This window comes from Myotis brandtii, unplaced genomic scaffold (genome assembly GCF_000412655.1).
Source record: "Myotis brandtii unplaced genomic scaffold, ASM41265v1 scaffold743, whole genome shotgun sequence".
In the NCBI taxonomy this organism is placed as follows: Eukaryota; Metazoa; Chordata; class Mammalia; order Chiroptera; family Vespertilionidae; genus Myotis; species Myotis brandtii.
In genome coordinates, this window is record NW_005370960.1 from 1,967,864 (window position 1) to 1,981,561 (window position 13,698).

Sequence of the window (13,698 nt, forward strand, 5' to 3'; positions counted from 1 at the left end):
CGCCGGAAAGCCCCGCCCCAGCAGGAAGTGGGCGGGGCCTCGCGACTCCCCTGGGGGCGCGGCCCCACGTCCTAACAGCATCGCGGTGGGGTGAAGAGTCCAACCTAGGAACTTGGGGGGATGCAGGCATTCAGACCAAAGCAACCAGTCAGAAAGGATGGCGGTTTTCAGAGTGTTCACCCACAGAAATGCCAATGACCAGGAAAGTCGTTTTCCTAAAACCCCCAGGATCCCATCTGTTCCAGCCCCACGTGGCCTCATGACTACAGAGCTAGAGAAATGGAATCATTTTTTCTAAAAAGAAACCTTGTTTATGCTGCGTGGTCAGTGGAATCCAGTAAACAAATACTTCACAGCTTGAGAGATGAAGAAAACCTCACTGAGTCCCTGTGAGGGTTTGAACAGAGGCAGGAGGTGGGCGGGCTGCAGTCCTGGCCCGGGTCTGGCACACAGGCCTTTGGGGGCAGTGGCTGCAGGGCCTCCTTTTAGGGCTGAGCGCAGCCACCATCCAGGACAAGATGGCTCACAGGAGGGTGAAGGCCCTCCTTCCTTCAGGAGGAGGGCTCTCCAGCCACCTACCCTCTTGCCTTGAGGGTCTCTGGCTTCTCAGGTCTTGCCTGAAGCCTCAGCCCAGCTTCCTGCTGTCAAGTGAGGGCTCCCAGGAACCAGCAGAACCCGCACGGAGGAACGGAACATACAGGCAGTGGGGATTTCGAAGTTTCACAATTTTGCTGACATTTTAACCCCAAATTGTCAACAAATCCATCGGACCTTCCTGCTTCAGGATGAAGGCCTGCACTGCTGGGCACCTGAGGCAGATGCAGAAATGGCCACACAAGGGTGGCAGCCCTGTCCTGAAGAGGGTGGGGCGTGAAGGTCTGGGAGAAGAAGCGAGAGGAAGGGGACAGCTTAAGGAAAATTAAGAAGCTGCTATGTAGGCTGATAGGTTTTGCAGATTCTTTATAGTTTTATGATTTTATTAGTAATAAACCTGTCACCAGGGAGAAACCTGGGTAGTAGGGACGGCAAGGCCAGGACTCCTGCCGTCATGGGGTGCTGACTGCCTTCCCTCCACTTTCAGAGGTCCCGCATTCATGACTAGATCTAATCCAGGCCCAGCCTTGCTCAGCACAGCTGGGAGGAAGCGTGTGCTTCAGTGACAAGAGGCACAGGAAGGAGGGGCTGGGGCCGGGGAGACCAGGGCTCCAGGCTGGTCTTGAGGCTTCCTTGCCTCCCTTTGGGTACCACAGACAGACCTCAGGCCACGAGTTCTGCAGGCCTGTCCTGCAAGCACTTGTTTGGCACTTAAGGAAACTATCTCCTGATCTTCACAGACAGAAACCTGCCCCCCCCCCCCACCCCTTAAGCATCTGCAGTGAGGTGGTGTGGACACAGTTTCAGCTCTGAGCTGCGAGGCCGGGGACGTTTGCATCTAGCACCTTATCCCTGGTCAGGAGATTGTGACCCTTTGCCATATTCTTGGAGTTCCTGGAGCCTGACGAAGGATCGCGATCTCAGCGCTATCCCCCAAACCCAAGCGCTTCTGGCCGTAGTTAATAGTCACTTGTTCACGGTGGATCGATTGCTTAAGGTCATGTATCTCCCCGATGTCTCTGGTCCACAGAGAAAAAAGCCACATTGGTTGTTTTTTTGGACCTGCTGTCCAGTTGGCCACGTGCGTCACACCTTAGAAACGGGATGTCTGCACACGTGGGTTACACGGGAGCTCCACAGCACAGGGCATCCTTGAAGTAAGATTTTTGACCTGAGAAACCCATTCTTCAGGCATGACAGGCGGATGAGTTTCCTAGGGGGAGACACTCCAGGGGACTTGCCAGGATCACGCCGGGTCTGGCAGGTACAGCACAACTCAGGCTGGCAGAGGGTGAACAGCAGTTTGCACTGGGATCCCAAAGGGCTGACTTCACTTTCTCCACCATGTCTCCAACAGAGACAGCAGGCGAGGGGAATTTTGACAGAATTCAGGAAATTCATCAGCTTCTGGGAGTCCTATTACACTCGAAAGTGACCCAGTCTCAACACCAGGTCGAGCTGGGATTTCCCCTCTGATCCTCTGACTTGTCTCTGAAACGTGAACCTGCCCCACCTTCCTGTGCTTTGTGACGCTTGCCTAAGGTGCACTGTGACCACTGTCTGATAGCCTTCCCAGGGGTCATGATAATGTCATTTTCCTGTCTATGAAGATTTAACACTTTGTTTAAGCAAAGACCAAAGGGGTGGCAAAGAGACAAAAATTAAAAAGGCAACCTCACCATGGTGACAGGCGGGGAACAGGCCCATAGTACCCCCAAAGTAGCCTATGGTATCAGGGTGCTGAATGGGGACCCCCCTAAAGGAAATGCACATGGCTCAGACTGCTGCCCAGGGCACCTTGGCAGTAAAGCTGTGTGACAACTGGGGACTCCTGGAGCAGGCTCACCTCCTGTGGTCACCTTTCCTCAATCCCAGCCTGCACAGGCCCCGCCTGGCCATTTGGGGGCGGAATTTCATGCTTCATCCCCTGCTCCTATTCACCCAAGTTACTTCCATGGCTGTCCTGGAGGGGACCACTTAGGAAAGACCAGGTCAGATTTGACTTCAGAGGTTTGAAACCCTTCAAATTTCCCCTCAGGAGGTTTAATTAGAACACTCTGCCTGCCCTTCTGGCTTATCTACTCTCAAAGCTCTGAACTCTAAGGACAACCCTTAAAATGTGTCGCCCCAGAAAACCATGAGGCGGCCAGCCACCCAACAGGCTGTTCTAATTCAAGGTCCCAAAGAACCTGTTACAAGTTTCCATATTTTATGTTTTGCCTGGAAAAAAAAAGGAGACTCAAATGTCAGTTATCATTTAGGGGTATGCATGAATTACATTTTATTTACATTTAAAAGTCTCTCCCTGCCCCTGTGCTCTGGTCTGTGGGTGGCACACACTGGACTTAGTGTAGGCTCCGTGGAGGGAGGGAGGGAGGTGGTGAAAAACCTCTTCCCACAGAAAGGCAAAACCCCACTCTCTCCAGGTCTTGCTTCTGAAAAGACAGTCATCTCCTGGGTGTTCCATGCTTTCTATCCCGACACTGTTAGCTGCTTCTTGGTGTGAGGGACAGTTCCCAATTCCCTGGAGCCTCCTGGGATATGGTTTATGGCAGACAGGATGTGAGGAAAGCCTGCCAGCTCTGCCCTGGACGCCCAGGTTGGCACTTAGTCCCAGAAGGTGAGGGCCAGGCTGTGTGGTGCCACAGCCAGTGATGCCACCATGAGTGAGGCAGGGTAGGGGAGGTGACAGCAAACTGTCCCCGAGTCCAGCAGTGAGTCGGGTGGAAGGACTGATTCCAGCGTAGCAAGGAGGCTGCAGATCTAACGGTGACTACTGCTTTGGCATCAGGATGGGATGGTGTCAAAGCCACACGGCTGGAGAGGGTGGGACCATCATTCACTCGTGGAAGAGATGACACCCTATGGGAGACTCAGCCAGGGGCTCAGCTTCTCTTGAGCAGTGTCCCCTGTGCAACCTCCAAGGCACTCACATAGCATATTTCTGTGTCCACTCTCGCGCCAGTTTGTTGTACCTGGAAGAAAAAAGCAGAAGGGCTGATGTGCTTATTCAAAATGGTCACTTCATTCAATGTCAAGGAGAGAACAGAACTAATACAGGGATGCTGCTGCTGGCAAACATCGAGGACTAAGGAGTGAGTGGAACAAAGGGGCCTGGCACGAGGATATGTCATAGTGCCTGTGAACCCCGCCCGTGGGGAGTCCTGATGCTCCATAACTGCCTCTTGTGGGAGATGTGGTAATGCATCGACCATCTCTCTTCCTCTCTCCTGTCTCACAGCACCGACGAGGAGGGTCAGGAAAGGGGCTGCCCAGTGAGACTCCAGGATGCAGGCCTTGGAGCCTGGCCACCAGAGAGGGAGTCGTGTAAGCATGCGGCATGTGCGTTTATTCTCATTAGTGTAATGAGATCGCGTGCCATGGGACTGTAAGACAGATCTGTAGTTAGAGGGCAATGAAAAAAACCACTTTTGGTATATCTAAAGTATCTCATAAGTGTTAAATAAATACAGTTCGTAATGTAGTCAATTAAAAATGTCTTTCCCATTCTGGAAAACTCAATGAGGGAAATAATGATCTCTATAAAGCTTTCAAGATTAATATAAGTTGGAGAAATCACATTCCATTCTAATCTCTTCAGACAAGAGAACTGATAAACTAAGAGACTCTCTGGAGATGTTCTTTAAGAGCCAGCAATTCCCCACCCTCCTACCACCACACATGCACTGCTCACAGGCCAGGCTCCTGATGCCAGGGCCCCACCAGGAAGGCCCTTTCTCAGCAGACTGTCAATGCCAGAGGTTTTCCCATGGGGAGGTGAGGGCCCAGTCCTTTCCTCTATCTGCTTCCCCATCAAAGACACCCCCAGACCACAGTGCATGTGATTGTGCTGGCCTAATGGGTGGAGTTCTACGACTCTGGGTCTGGTCATCAGTGTTTAAACAGAGTTGAGGAGGCAAGGATATACAATGGGGTAAAGACTGACTCTTCAAGAAGTGGTTTTGGCAAAAATGGACAGATATGCAAAAAAATGAAACTAGACCACTTTCTTACACAATATACAAAAATAAAATCAAAATAAAGACTTAAATGTTATACCAAAACTATAAAACTCTGGGAAGAAAACAAATGGGACTACATCAGTGAAGGAAACCATCAACAAAACAAAAAGGCAACCTACTGAATGAGAGAAGATATTTGCTAATGCTACATTCAAATAAGGAACTCATACAACTTAACACCAACACCAAACAATCTAAATAAAAAACGGGCAGAGTTCTTGAATAGACATCTCTCCAAAGAGGACATACAGATGGCCAATAGACATGAAAAGGTGCTCAATATCACTAATCACCAGGGAAATGCAAATTAAAACCACAATAAAATTTTGTCTCACACCTGTCAGAATGGCTACCAATAAAAATCAACAAAAACCAAGGGTTGGCGAGGATGTGGAGAAAAGGGAACCCTCACGCATTGTTGGTGGGCCTGCAGATTGGTGCAGCCACTATGGAAGAGCAGGGAGGTTCCTCAAAACTATAAACATAGAGCTGCCATACGATCCAGCAATTCCGCTTCTGGGTATTAGTATTTAAAATACCAATTCAAAAGGAGATATGCATCCCTATGTTCATGGCAGCATTAGTTATAATAGCAAGATATGGAAGCAACCTAAGTATCCATCAAGAGATGACTGGATAAAGAAGGTGTGGCACGTATATAAGGAAATATTACTCATCCATAAAATATAATGAAATCTTGCCATTTGTGACAACATGGGTGGACCTGGAGGGTATTATACTAAGCGAATAAGTCAGAGAAAGACAAATACCATATAATCTCAGTTATATGTGGAATCTACAAAAAAATAAAATAAAATAGGGCTGGCCATGAGGGTGTGTCAGTAAGGCAGCGACACACTGCTGACTGCTGAGCCTCAATCAGGAGGCCTCCGCCTCACCCTGGCCTATCTGAGAGGACACTCTGTCCTATGCTATCACGTTTAGAATGTAATCCAGCATTTTCTTGTCAGGTTCTTCTGAGCCCATTCTTGGCTGACCGTGACTCTGCTGACCTTAAGGACAGGCTGGGCAACAATTTAGGGTTTTGTGGCAACAGCTGATGAACTACCAAGGAGGGTGAACTGCTTTTATCTCCTCCCTTTTCTCAGAGCCAAAGGAGATGTTCATGAGAGAGTCACCCCTGCAGCCTCGCACGGCCTGGGCAGGGCAGGAAGATGTCTGAGGGAACCTGGTCCGCCAGGAGGCACCAGATCAGGGTGGGTACCACTGGGGCTCGAAGGGGCCCGAAGAGGACGCGTACTTCTCTCGGTTGGCCTTGTAGGTGTGAGCTATCTCTGGCACCAGAGGGTCGTCAGGGTTGGGCTCGCAGAGCAGGGAGCAGATGGATAAGAGCACTGGGAAGAGAAGAAGAGCTGGGTCAGCCTTGAGGCTGCCTGGTTGCCTGGATCTGGTGAGCCCCCCAACTCAAGCTCTCTTCTGTCTGAATTATTCTGCTTGACACCCCAAAAGTCATGAAAGGATTTGCTTTGCTCATCTATCAGCTGAACCGAGCTGTCCCAGACACAGCTGCTCCAGGGAGGCTGCAGCTGCCACAGACCTTTGGTGTGTATTCCCAGGGGCCTGTTTCCTCATCAGGATATGGAACTCGGAACACTCTGGATTGGGGGGAGGGGGGCAGCTTTCCCTCTGTATTCACCGTGCAGCCTTTGAAAACCTGGCCCGCCAGCTGCCCGTGCCCCCACCCCCTCCCCGCAGCTGCCTGTCATGCTCTGCTGCCTGCTTCGCCTCACACTCCCCTCTGCTCATTTCTTGGGCTCTGGGACCCTGTTTCTCTCTGGCTGATTTTTTTTACCATCCCACCCACTCCACTGACAAGACACTCACATCGTTTACATTCAGGTTCAGAAGGAATAGCTGCATTTCTGAAGCCCCTTTAGACTGGTCTCTATAACCCCATGGAGGCAACCGAACCCTGTGGACTCGGTTGGGGTGGGAACAGCGTCTCCCAATTCCTCCCCCAGGAGCTGTGGGAAGCTGTCTGCTGTCTCTGAGCCTCAGTCTCCACCCAGGGATGCGGGGGCAGAAGGGCTGCTGTGAGGCTACCTTCAGACACTGTCAGTGATGGAGACCAGTGGGACTGCAGGACGTCGAGACAGATGCTGCCGTTGCTGTGGATGTTGGGGTGGTAAATTTTGGTCGTGAAAGCCACCTGAAGAGACAAGAGATCTCAAGTGAGACAAGCAACAGGGGCGCTCTAGACAGCGTCTCTGGAAAAGGGACCGAGGGAGGCGGAAGAGGCCGCTGCTGGCTCCACGGGCCTAGATGAGCTGGGCCCCTACCCTGAACCCTGACCGGACTCGGGTGGGACAGCTGAGGGAAGTCCCCTGACCCATTCATTCTGAACATGGGGCCTGACCCACTTCCCTCAAAGCAGTGAGTGGGCTCTGAGGAGGGACAAGGGCGGCAGCCACACTGGAAGTGTCCTAAGTAATGGGCTTAGGCACCGGTTCTTTTCATCCTCACCGGAAGATATGTTTTTATTGATTTTTAGAGAGGGAGGGGCGGGAGAGGGAGAGAGACAGACAGACAGACATTGATGTGAGAAAGATCGACTGGTTGCCTCCCGCACACGCCCTGACCAGGGCTGGGGATCGAGCCTGCAACCAAGGTATGTGCCCTTGACCAGAATCAAGCCTGGAACCCTTCAGTCTTCGAACTGATGCTCTATCCACTGAGCCAAACCAGCTATGGCACCAAGGTTCTAATTTTAAAATAATCAATCTACCAGTTGTACAGTCAGAAAAATAATCTAAAATGTGGACCCACATACATTGCTGTGACCGCCCCTGACCTGTGCCTGTCCTCTTGGCTCCACTGTGAGCACTCAAAATGCACTTCTCCTCCCCAGCCCCATGTGCCCACTGCTGTGGCCTCCACCCCACTGCACAACTCCTTGGGCTCCTCTGGCCTCCTCCCCACCCTGGGGCCCCTGACCTGCTCAAAATGAGCCCGCTGCCACCCTCCCTGCCACTCTGTGCTTCTTGGTGCTGGCCACCAGACAGGACTGTTCCTAAGAGGCAGGGCTCCTCTGGGTTGGGCTCTGCCCTAGGCCTTTGGCACCTGGTGAGTAATGGGCAGCCCTGCTGGGCCAGGGTGTGGAGCAGGCCCCTCCCGCCTTCTCCCTCCGGTTGGTGGTGCTGTCCTCCCTCTGAGGCCCCATGGCTGGGATGGTGTGTGTGCAGGGAGGTGACTGCCAGGCCCACTGACACTCAGGTCCTGAGCCCATAGGGCAGTGGTTCTCAACCTTCCTAATGCCGTGACCCTTTAATACAGTTCCTCATGTTGTGACCCAACCATAAAATTATTTTCGTTGCTACTTCATAACTGTAATGTTGCTACTGTTATGAATCGTAATGTAAATATCTGATATGCAGGATGTATTTAGGCGACCCCTGTGAAAGGGTCGTTCGACCCCCAAAGGGGTCGCGACCCACAGGTTGAGAACCGCTGCCATAGGTTCTGAGCAACATTCCTGGGCTCCCCCTCCAGAAACCAGTAGCAATCCCCCTTCCCCGCCTGTCCTGTTTTTACAGCCCAAACATCCCAGGACAGTGTCCAATGCCCCTGGGGCAGGGCTGAGGGCTCCTGGCCGAGAGTGAGAGGGACGGCAAAGAAGGGCCAGGTGCAGCTACAATCAGGCAGAGCACCGTCCCCGATGGCTCCAGGGTTTCAAGTTTGGGCTGTGATGGTGCAGCTTGCTGCACCGCTGACTAGAAGGGCCCCTTCATCACACTCTGAGCCGTCCTCACCTTTGGGGGTTTGAATGGATAATCTGTGGGAAAGTGGATGTTCAGGAAGAAAATGCCTCCTTGGTAAGGACTGTCATTCTGGAAGATGAGACAGGCAGTTAGTGCGCACAGAAGCATGCGGCAAGGGAGGAAGCGCAGGGGTGGCGCTCAGCGGCAACTACCTACCGGGCCGGTGATGGTGGCCTGCCAGCAGAACCCTGCAAGACAAACAGGAGGATGTCAGAGACCCCCCCCCCTCCAAATGTCTACTCCACCCAGGGGCCCCCAGACTCCCAGGAGATCTGGCTCACAGTTAGTGGTTGTCACCAGGGAGGCTCATCAGTGACCAAGACTGATAAATGGACTCCCACATGGCTGATCTGAGGGTCCAGTCCCTCTGCCAGGACCCACAGCCCCACGTGGCCCGTCTCTCGATGTGGCCAGCCCCACCCTAAGTCACACTGTCGGTGGGTCAAAGCCTCAGGTAGGCAGGGACTGTCCAACAGGCAGGAAATCACAGAGATCACCTCCCGAGGCTGAGGACAAAGGCAGATCTTCGACAGAACTAAATTCTTTACACCAACGGTTCCCTCTCCTCTTTGCACAGAATTAAGGCTTCGGCCATTTTCCATCTTCCTTTTTATAAATCGCTTCCGCTCCCTCCTTCCCTGGGTCATTCTGAAGCCCTCTGCCAAGGGTCTCTCAGGAGCCATGCCTTTGGCTCTGGAACCTCTATGGGGCCACCCTCCATGGTGTCTCTCCCACATCGCCCTTGGCATTGCCCACGCTCTGGGGATTCGGTGACATCATGCCTGGTGCTCTCTCTGCATCTCAGTCCCAGAGAAGCTCCAGAGCACTCGGCAAGGCTGGCCTGGGGGCGGGGGTGGGGGCAATGACTCACCTCCAAGCTCCCAGGGCAGTGACTCATCTTTGTGGAACATCCCGACCACCAAGTGGACTACTGAGACCACTGGAGGGATGTGTCACTCTCTAGGGCAGTGGTTCTCAACTTTGGCTGCACATTAGAATCACCTGGGAATCTTTTTAAAATCCTGATTTCTGGGCCTCATCCTCCGGAAATTCTGTTTCTTTGTTACTAATGTTGTGGCCCCACCCCATAACAAAGAAACAGAATTTCCGGAGGATGAGGCCCAGAAATCAGGATTTTAAAAAGATTCCCAGGTGATTCTAATGTGCAGCCAAGGTTGAGAACCACTGCTCTAGGGAATTCTGTCTTATGGCTCCAGGGTGGTGGGAATTAACCCAAAGTTTCAGACGTGTTGGGTTCCTGCCACCTGTTCAAATACCCCCCCCCCCCCCCCCCCCACTCTCCCTTGAAAGCAGAACAGGAAATCATCAAGGCACAAGGAGGGGCAGGTGCAGGGACTAAAGGGAGGTTTTCCAGAACCTATAGGTGCCAAAGGAGTCACGGCCACCCAGGACCTTTTCAATACTTCAAGGAACTGGTACAAAGCGCACACTTTACCTGTAACAACGCTGCCTGAGCCGACCGAAGTGTCACTTCTTTTGCTTTTGACTGGTTTTATGCCAACTAGTGCTAATTACTAGCTGTGGTTGGCAGGTGGATATACCTTTCCTAATACTGTAGAATGGAATTCCTTATTAAATGTTTTTGATAAGTAACACGAGGGACTGGGAGCCCATGGGGAGAAGTAGAGAGTGAAAGTGGTTTCTTCTGGGACCTTTGAGGGCTGAGGGGGCTGCACAGGGCTTGAGGCCGGGTGAGAAGAGAAGGCCCCAAAATAGAGGAAGAGAAAGGAAACTGCAGGGATGCTGGAAAGGGGCTGCTTGCCCACAGGGAGGCATGGAATAGCCCAAAAGCTTAGGTGTGTCCAAGGTTGTATACGCCTCAGCCGGGTGCTGAGCAGGGAGGGGGACTAGGACGCCCTCCAGCAACGACGCTGCCTCCGGCACGGGTCTGCCGCGAAGGTGAGCGTGCCACCAGGGAGCTGGGCTGAGTCAGGACCAGCTCCATCTTACCAGACTCCCTCGTGTGGCATTGTTGTGACAGGTAACACGGGAAACTATGCTACGGAGACCTGGATGCTTGGAGAGAGCGCACGGGGCAGGTGCCAAGCAGGACCAGGAAACAGCGGCACCACAGCCGCCCTGTTCACCAGACTGTCACAGGCGCCTTCGCAATCCACTCTCAGTGCTGCAGCCCAGAGCACGTGCATGTGACCCCACCGCCTCTCTCCTGCCAGCTTGGTGAAGTTACACTTTCTTCTTTATTGCAGTAACATGTGTAACACATTGGTGACAAGACAGAGTTACCAGGATGGATAGTGACGGTGGCTGCCTAGCGGTGTGGATGTACTTGACACTACTGAACTGTGTGCTTAAAGGTGGTTAAGATGGTAAACGTTATGTGCATTTTCACACAATAAAAAAAACCCAAAACACGTAAAATGTCATCTTAGCCACTTTAAGTGAGAAGTTCAGCGGTATTAAGTGTATCAGTGTTGCCCAGCCACCACCATTGCCCATTCTGACACATCTTTCATGATTCCAAACAGAATTCCTGCACCGTTTCTGCCTCTCTCCACTTCCATGAGCTCCCTCCACTTTTGGTCCCAGGCACTTGCCTACTCTAGGTATTTCCCCAACCGGGACCACATGTTAGCCCTTTTGTGTAAGGGTTATGTGACCGTGCATGCTCTCAAGGCTCATCCGTCTTACAGCACAAGTCAAAACTCCTTTCCTCTCTGTGGCTAACCACACGCTGCTGTGTGGACACACCACACTCTACTTACCCCTTCACCTGTCGCTGGGCACTTGGGCCTTTGGTGACTGAGTACCTTCATTCGAGTTCTGCTGGAGTCTCTGTTTTCAGTTCTTTGGTGTCTGTGCAGGACACCCCCTCTTTGACACCATCTCATAGTCATGATGAGTGAGAGTGGAGGTGAGGTGGGAGCAGAACATGTACTTGGGGGCCCATGAGCTGGGCAGCTGGGCCTCGGCCGGTCAACTGTAGAGGAGCCGAGGGCTGCCTGCTGCTCCCCGGGGAGGACCAGAGTGGGGGAAAGCACAGGCCCTCCTGCCCACCCCGCCCTTGGCAGAGGCCAGGTGCCCCACGTGCAGCAGCACCACCGCTTTCATGACCACTTCACACCAACAACCCATGTTTTCGTTGGTCAGAGGCACTTTCCAGAAGCCAATGTGCTTGCAGGTGCCCCGGTGGAGGGGTGGTGACGTCAGGCACCATCCTCATCAGCCAGGCTATGAACTCAATGCGTCTAATGAAAAAGCAGTTCACGAGCAAATGAGGGAAAACAACGAGTTTTCTTAGGAAACAGCTGGGCTAGTAAATTTCGGGGTCTTGATGGCAAGGCCCCTGTGACCTGGAGCCTGGAAGAGAATACTCACAGTCATCTCCCACAGGTCTTGCGGACCACTGGGCAGGAGGATCCCTCTGCAGGTCACTCAATTCCTAGAACACAAGGAGCGGCTCAGAGCTGTGTGCCGGAGGCTGCTCTGCACCCACACCCCTTGGCCACACGTGCATCCTCCCGGGGGAGGGCTTCCAGGCCTCAGGAGCAATTGGCCTGGCAATGGAAACAAGAGACCGGAAGGTCTGCTTGTGGTTGTGAAGACACCTGTCAAGTGTGTGTCAGCATTTCCATTTTGTAAGTTGGGAAACTGAAATGTGAAGAGGTTAAGCTGCCTACCCAAGATCACCGAGCTGTGAGGGCAGGGCAAGGAGTTCTGTGTGTGTGTGCCTCACCCTCAAGCCTACCCTCGCTCACACACAGGTGAAGACAGGGTTTTAGCTCTGAGCTCCAGAGTTAACGCATGGAAGCCTTCAGCCCAGAGGAAGGAAAGGGCTCCTGCACTTCCATTTTGCTCCCCTCCCACCTGACCCACCATGGGGTGTGGCAAGGCTCAGGGCTCTGGGTGAGAGTAAGGCCACGATGGCTGATGCAGCCGCCTGTGTACCTGCAGAGGAACGGGAGTTACTACAGCTAGACTCACAATCCCCTGGTTTTCCTGGCACAGCATGAGCATCAAAGCCCAAGCTTTTGGACAGTGGCTCTAAAAGTGAGTTTGCATGTCCTTGCATGTGTCTTCATCTTCTCCATCCTCCCAGGTTCCAGATCTGGGCCAACCTCGGAGTTTTCAGGGAGGCTCTAAAGCCCAGGAAGAAGGCACAGACCAAGGTCCAGCAGGTGGCAGGGGCACTCCCCGGGTCTGGAGAACATGCACAAAGCTCACACCCGGCTGGCGACACTCCTCCTACCTGAACAAGCCTGAAAACGAGCCCAGGCACCAAGACCCGCCTGACCCCCGCTGTCTGGGGCATGCTGACCATTCTAGTTCCCCCCACTCCCCACTCTGGCTCTCACGCCACCTGTGCCTACTCCTCCTCCCCTCAAATACTGGCCACGCAGGAGTGTTGACACCACAGCGGCCAGCAAGCACTCCACATCCGGCCACATTTCATCCCAGAGCATTGGTTGTAAACACCTCGCAGCTTCCTACAGTGCCCACATGAGCTGCCCTCGGTAAGCTCACAGTAAGTGACAAAGCAGAAATGAACGTGGGCAACAACTAAGGCCACAGTACAGCAGGGAAGGCGGGCCATCGAAACCTCCCCAACAGGGGACAGGACGGAAGGCACCTTGGAGATGCAGTGGGGCCACTGAAACCTCCCCAACAGGTCCTCCTGCCCACGCCTACGCTCAGCAGCCCCCCCACCACCACGGCCACGGAGAGAGAAGGGCTGTCAGGACAACCCTGGAGAGACCAGAAGGGCCGAGCGCAGGCCCGGCTCCCCGTTCCCCCAGAACGCCGCCCTTCTCTCGGGGCGTGGGAAACGGTTACTGGGACCTAATGTTTCTTGAAAGACCGCGAGTCTTGTCTTTTTTTTTTTCTTTAATAGTTGATTTCAGGAAGGGAGAGGGAGAGAGAGATGGAAACATCAATGATGAGAGAGAATCATTGATTGGCTGCCTCCTGGAGGCCCCCAACTGGGGGCGAGGATGTGCCCTTGGCTGGAATCGAACCCGGGACCCTAGTCCGCAGGCCGAGGCTCTATCCACTGAGCAAACCAGCCAGCGCAAGACCGCGAGTCTTGATGGAGGGAGTCCAACAGCATCGAGGAGCGTCAACTGCTCACTGGGATTTAAAGGAAGAACAATGTGATTTCAGAAAAACAAGTCCGCACGCTCCCGCGTCCGTAACAGTTTATTGATGGAGAAAGAGAGGAGAGGGAAGGAAACGTGGATTTGTCGTCCGCTGATTTGTGCGCTACTGGTTGGTACTGTACGTGCCCTGAGCGGGTCCAACCGCCATCCAGGCGTCCGGGGCGCTCG

The 13,698-nt window shown here is 53.1% G+C and overlaps 1 protein-coding gene and 1 long non-coding RNA gene across 2 annotated transcripts in view; one reads left to right on the forward strand and one right to left on the reverse strand.

The window, feature by feature from the left end:
• LOC106724180 overlaps positions 1 to 10,790 on the forward strand; it is an 11,832-nt gene extending 1,042 nt beyond the window's left edge. The window contains exon 2 of the long non-coding RNA XR_001359927.1: positions 10,398 to 10,790. This is a non-coding gene — a long non-coding RNA (uncharacterized LOC106724180). The remainder of the gene's footprint in view (positions 1 to 10,397) is intronic.
• Positions 2,841 to 13,698, reverse strand: part of UBE2D4 (ubiquitin-conjugating enzyme E2D 4 (putative)) — a 21,044-nt gene continuing 10,186 nt past the window's right edge. Inside the window, exons 2-7 of the mRNA XM_005882901.2 lie at positions 11,753 to 11,816; positions 8,552 to 8,583; positions 8,387 to 8,464; positions 6,681 to 6,786; positions 5,878 to 5,971; positions 2,841 to 3,569 (exon numbers count right to left, since the gene is read on the reverse strand). Of these exons, the coding sequence (XP_005882963.1) occupies positions 3,524 to 3,569; positions 5,878 to 5,971; positions 6,681 to 6,786; positions 8,387 to 8,464; positions 8,552 to 8,583; positions 11,753 to 11,816 (420 nt within the window). The 3' untranslated portion in view covers positions 2,841 to 3,523. The remainder of the gene's footprint in view (positions 3,570 to 5,877; positions 5,972 to 6,680; positions 6,787 to 8,386; positions 8,465 to 8,551; positions 8,584 to 11,752; positions 11,817 to 13,698) is intronic.